The sequence below is a fragment of the Takifugu flavidus genome, chromosome 2 (genome assembly GCF_003711565.1).
Source record: "Takifugu flavidus isolate HTHZ2018 chromosome 2, ASM371156v2, whole genome shotgun sequence".
NCBI classification, from domain to species: Eukaryota; Metazoa; Chordata; class Actinopteri; order Tetraodontiformes; family Tetraodontidae; genus Takifugu; species Takifugu flavidus.
Genome location: NC_079521.1, coordinates 12,764,530 through 12,770,552, shown reverse-complemented (window position 1 = coordinate 12,770,552; position 6,023 = coordinate 12,764,530). Strand labels below are relative to the sequence as shown.

Sequence of the window (6,023 nt, the reverse complement as noted above, 5' to 3'; positions counted from 1 at the left end):
TTCTGATAATGTGGATTGCTGACTGGGCTTCATCCCATCTGCCCCTAAAGCAGAAGGGCCTAACGTGGAGTCCAGGGAGAATATGTTTGACAAAGTGCCATATAGATCCTCTGCTCTTCATCAGAGGGCAGTGCTGGTGAAGGCATTAATCAGTTCTAGTAGTCTGGCTTTTTGTTTCCCTTTTACTGTTTTCAAAGAATTAAGCAAAAAGAAATAAAAAGTATATAATATATATATATATAAGATATAAAACAAAATGTGTTCAGCACAGGTCTGGGAGTTGCCATTCTAAAATCAATACAATTTATTTGAAGTCTAAATCACTTTAACTGTCATCTTTGTGGCCATAATAACGTTTATTTTTATAGTAATCAGATTTATTAGTCACCTGTTTCTACCTCTTTGCACTGGCATAAGACACTGATAGAAAACTCAATTGTGATCTAAGAAATGTCAACGAAAACGTAAGTGTATAACGATTTTCTTTTTTCAAGTAAATGTTTTTAATCCCGATGAAATATAATAACGATGAAATCCTCTCGGGGAGCCTGAAACAAAAACCAAATATCCGAAGCTTTTGTTTTGAAATGCCAAAAGCGGATGTTGTTGTTGGAGCCGTTTCCTCTCAACCAGCTTCCTGACTGCTCTCCGATAATTCTCTGTAAAACTTAACTTCAGACGTTGGCCAAAAACATTGTTTGTGTTTATTGTTTGTTGTTTGCCCTTTAACGGTGTATGATGTAACGTCAATGTCGGTATTATCAATGTTCTTTAAATCTCGGCGTCACTTTAAACAATGTGTGGACTGAAAAAGGTGCTAGCATGTTTCGTTAGCAAAACAGTGCAGGAAATTAGCTCATTATCGTAGACAGGCAGGTTAATGCTATGAGGGTTACTTTTTCTTCATTGTGATCATAACCGAATGAAAAAACTGGGAAATGGACGCAGTGCCAATTGTGATTCGTATCAAAACGCCGGCAGGAGACATGGACTCGTCCGTCGACTGTCCATTTCTTCTGAACTTCAATGATTTGCTGGTGAGTCCCCAAATGCTACAAGGCTAAAGCTATCTTTACTATCATATTTAACTTTGCTGGATGTTTTTACAGATGAAATAGCCCTACAGGGAAACGTGTCTTAATCTGATATATGTTGAAAATAAAATGTCTCTGTAAAACTGCTAGAGACCACACAGTAATGTAATGGGAAAACTCAACCGTGATATTCAGATGTGATTGGAGTCAGTTATGTCTTATTGCCTATAAATCAGTGTTTATTTGCAGAGGTAAACTTCTCCTCCAAATCTTTCAACCTTTTCAGGTCGCTATTCGAGATGTCATGCCTGAAGCCACTGTGACAGCCTTTGAGTGTAAGTTTGTGTCTGGAAATCGTTTTGTTCGAGAAATTCCTGATATGTTTAAGTCACTGCTTCAGTTTCAGAAGTCCCAATAGAATCTAGACAGTCTGAAGGCGTTGTGAGGACATATCTGTTCAAAAGGAATGTAGTTTTAGTTAACAGCATCCAAATCAATGGTTTGACATTATTTCTGCTCCTTTTCTAGTGCAAAACACACTATGATCCTTTAAAAACATGGCCATTTAACCCTTAATATTTCTACTTTAATGTATAGTCAATAATGGCAGTTGTAAAATACACACTGCACAAAAATGAAGGCAATCTTTATCATCAACGTGCAACTTCTAATCAGTTACACTATAAAAAATTAGGACTGCAAATTATTGGACTCTGATGGCTGTCAGACCGTCCAGGAACTGACTGACGCCTTATGCAGTCCTGGGGGCACATTTCTGATTGTCTTAAAGTAAATTCTCACACGTAGCAGCCTGTAATCTATTAATTCCTCTTTGATTTTGAATATGGTTTTGAATCCAGTCCCCACTGGGTTAACAATTAGAGTTTCCACTGATTGTTCTTACATTATTTTGTTCTCATTGAACTACACTAAGTAATCAATAACACTATGTCAAACTTGATTCTTTCATTTGGGGGCTGCAATGTTTGATTTACATGTTACCTTTATTTTCTGAGCAGTGTAATAAATTGCAACGTGTATAATTTATAGAAGTATTCACACCGTGGAAGGATCTTTTTGGTCACAGCTCAACATTAAAAAGAAAGCAAATCCTTCTGTATATTTACTACACTGCAAATATTAATCAGTGAGATACTATCATCTTAAAATTCAACTAACAGATTTGCTACTCTGAGTTGTTTCTTCTGAAATGATTCAGATCATAATTTATTTCTTAGATGAAGATGAGGTGGGAGACAGAATCACTGTAAGAAGCGATGAAGAGCTCAAAGCCATGGTGTCCTATGTGAGTACATAAATGACTTCTGTCAGTTTTTCTTTCGCACAGCTGACAGTATTAAAACAGTATTTTCGTACGTGATGGAGCCCAAACCGCATTTCCTAACAATGATGTAAGAAAAAAACACACACACTCAGAGGCACTCACACAGGCACGCACACACAAAGACACAATGACACAAAGCTCCCCCCTCCTACTGAAGTACGTTGTGATGTTCCACCATACTTACTGTTCATGCCAAGGACACTAAGAGTAATGGCCTGTAATGGGTTTCTCTATGAGGTACACTGAAAGCTAAATGAACTGTCAATTTTTATTATTTATTATTCAGTACTTAAAGTTTTGCCTCATTAAGGAGTGAGCCCCCCTGGGCTGCAAAATTGTTCAAAATCTACTTTCATCTGTGGATGTCTTTTACCCCCCATCAGCTCACAATGATGCTGTTAGAGCCATAGGCACAATTTACACTTCTTGTTTTTCAGTTCTTTTTTTTTCTTCATGGATTCACTTGCGGTTGCTTTTTAATCATTAAGTAGCGTTGGGCAGCGTGTGATTATGCAGGAAGAGACGTTTTTTGTTCTGGAACAGGGATGAAGATGTGTTATTTTAAAGCATCAGCAATCAGTGTTATGTCCTCAACGAGGAGTGGTCATTTTCCATTGAATATACACATTTGAAAACTGATCAACCCAGTTTTTATATGAGCACAGATGGAGCTATCTGCAAATCATTTGTGCACGGAGCAGGTCCAGCAGTGAACGCTTGGCTACTAGGGTGGTCAGCTGGGTGCCACCCTTCATTGATTTCACTTTTTGTAATCCAGAACACCCCTGGGTGGTAGAGCAGCAGCAGGGACGTCTCCCAGACGCCCAATACAACCAACCCTAGGACCTTTACTCCCCCCCCCCCCCATACCTTGTCCTTTCTTCAGAGCCAAAGCCAAATGCCTCCATGCTCAGCTTCCTCTGCCAAGTCTTTTGAGACCCTCCTTAGTTTGGAGATCCCAAGAGCCTTCAACCCACTTCCACTGGACAGTACTGTAATACTAAAAAAAATTAAATGACATGTTTAAATATTATTTGCTTTATTTATTTCTTAGTAATCCCAGTAATTTATTTCTGACCCTCCTGGGAGATTCAGGAGGCGAATACTATTCTTCCTATAATGTGAGTCTAAATATCTATGGAAGTGACATGAATTTCAGCTATAATTTGTGTTATTACTTATTATAATAAATTGCTGTGTTGCCTCTTTGGCCTTCAAGACCCCTGCAGAGCTGGCCCTCGTGCCTGCGCAGACAGCCACTATATGAAATGAACAAGACTTAAAAGGAGATCTGCTTGTTAAGTATCTGATGTAACCAGTGGAAAAAAAACATGTCCCCTTTTGCTAAAACAAACTCTTGTTCAGATTGAGCACTTAATTACCATCAGTCTGCAGAGGGCATTATTGGGAAAGGTATTCTCCTTCACTGAGAACACTGATTGCTACATGCCCCTGTGAGGCCCACTGGTCTTCCAGGCATCTCTAATCATTGTTCGACACGCTTGAAAGACAGACGCCCTCTTCAAAGTTAAAACCTGGCCCGTGTCAGGTTTTTTTTAAAAGCATGTGACCTCATCCTTTCCTTGCTGTGCTCTTCCTGGAGGTTGCATTTCTAATTCCACCATTCTTGCTCCTATTTCCCCTTGGTCTGCTAATGATGATGAGACCCTCTCTCTGCTCTCGCTCTCCCACTTGTCCCTTAAGGCTGAGCGATGGTATTTGGGATTGGACACTGTTTAGTTATTGGCCAACAATGGAGAATGTCTTTTAATAACACAGCTACTACAGATTAGGTGGTAATTGTGGTCTTAATCGATAAGCTAGCTGGGCGGAAAATTAAAGGTATTTGAAACCCAGTACCCCCCCCCCCCCCCCCCAACACACACACACACACACAAACGTACAAACACAAACCACAACACCGTTTTTGGTAACAGGCCCATTGTTCAGATGTGGCCTAGTGAGAATGCTGGAGGGTGAATGCAGAGGGCCAGAAGCGAGGCGGGACCTGACAGTGATAAATAGACCTTTTAATAACAGCTGTGCCACTTGGGTAGCCATTCTGATCCAGTCCCGTCCAAGCCCCCGCCAGCCCCCCTCCAACATTCAGAGGGGAAATTTACATACCATTGTGATGACTTGGTAGTTCACAGTGACTTCTGCATCAAACACATTAAATGTTTGTGAGACATTTTTAAACCGTTTTGGGAAGGTTCTGTCACTATTTCGGTGAATTTAAAGACTCAGAAAGGGGGGATGCTAAAGAACATTGTAGCCCCTTTCATACAAACACGGGCTCACAGTTTAACAGATGGTTTGGTTAACTGGAACATCAATTATTGCACTGCGTTGGCAAGTGTCTGGGAGGCTCCGGAGTCTGTGTGCACATGTTGGTCCTGAAGGATACGAGTGTTTGGTGAGCTGTTGACCTGCAGGAGAAAAGGGTTAATGTTACACTCCTTCAGAGCAGCCACAGAGGGCATTAGTCCTCATCGGCAACAGATATTAGCAGTCTGCTCACACTGCAGCATAATTGTGACATTTAAATCAACATTTATGTGCTGACCATGTGATGTCGGTTTATTAATTGGTTATTCTTTACTTCACAAAATCTTACTCCTAGTTATGTCTAATTATCACCTCAACTATATTTTCCCATTTAGTACTGCAATACCATGAATGAACAGCGCATGAATGGACTGCTCACAGACCCTCTTCAGATTTTTCCAAGAGGTAATTGACATCTTGCTGTTCAGTGACGCTAGAGGCTCAGCACATCGTCCTTTATTCTATATTTATTCTGTCTTTATTTGTTCTGAACTGGTTTTTGAAGATGTGTTTTGTAGGGATTCATATGTTTCTCTCACCACTTCAAAGTTGTACGTAATTGTTAGACGACCCAGAGGCCATGTAATGAGACTGTTTTCTCCATCTGTCTTACTCTCTGCCTCTTTAGTTGCTTTTCTTAACTGGAAGAAGAAACAGATTCTGTTTTTTTCTTTCTCTGCACACCACCAGCTGTCTCAGGAGCCCAACATCTCAATCACAACTGTACAACTAATTTCAGAATACCCGCTCCTTTCACTTGATCTTTTTCTTTTTAAAGAACTGATTCCTTTTCAGCACATTTGTAAATGGCCCGGTGATGTGTTCTACAATCTAGTCAATTACTGTTTCAGCCGGCAAGACTCCAGGGATCCGGAACATACATGGCCTGAAGGTACCTATCTCAATAATTGTTTCAGCTGCTGTACTCAGAGAACAAGGAAAGGGGAAGGAGGGGAGTTGAGGCAGATAGATTGGTAACGCTGTGTTCCACTTATTGAAATGTCAATTGAAGTCAACGCTCCCCTTTTCTTTCACTCATTTTGTTCTGCTCATGTATGATTGAATGTAGGAATGTCTAGATGTGCCTTTTCTGGAACCTCTTCTTTAAAATGCATCAATAGCCTTTTAGTATCAAGAGGGCGTTCTAAAAACCTCGATACTCACAATCCTCTTATTCTATAAGATAAGAGCTGTTGGAGCAGAATTTGTCATTCTCTGACCATGAAATTGCCATTACATGCCTCCTCCCTGCCGTTTACATATGGCCTCTCACAGACTCTCATTATAGGTCAGGCATATGTCGCTATTGCAGTGCC

General features: G+C 40.3%; 1 protein-coding gene across 1 annotated transcript in view; it reads left to right on the top strand.

Moving 5' to 3' along the window:
* Positions 1-598: 598 nt before the first annotated feature.
* map2k5 (mitogen-activated protein kinase kinase 5) overlaps positions 599-6,023 on the top strand; it is a 29,617-nt gene continuing 24,192 nt past the window's right edge. The window contains exons 1-5 of the mRNA XM_057019341.1: positions 599-1,037; positions 1,321-1,369; positions 2,273-2,340; positions 5,043-5,112; positions 5,559-5,599. Of these exons, the coding sequence (XP_056875321.1) occupies positions 939-1,037; positions 1,321-1,369; positions 2,273-2,340; positions 5,043-5,112; positions 5,559-5,599 (327 nt within the window). The 5' untranslated portion in view covers positions 599-938. The remainder of the gene's footprint in view (positions 1,038-1,320; positions 1,370-2,272; positions 2,341-5,042; positions 5,113-5,558; positions 5,600-6,023) is intronic.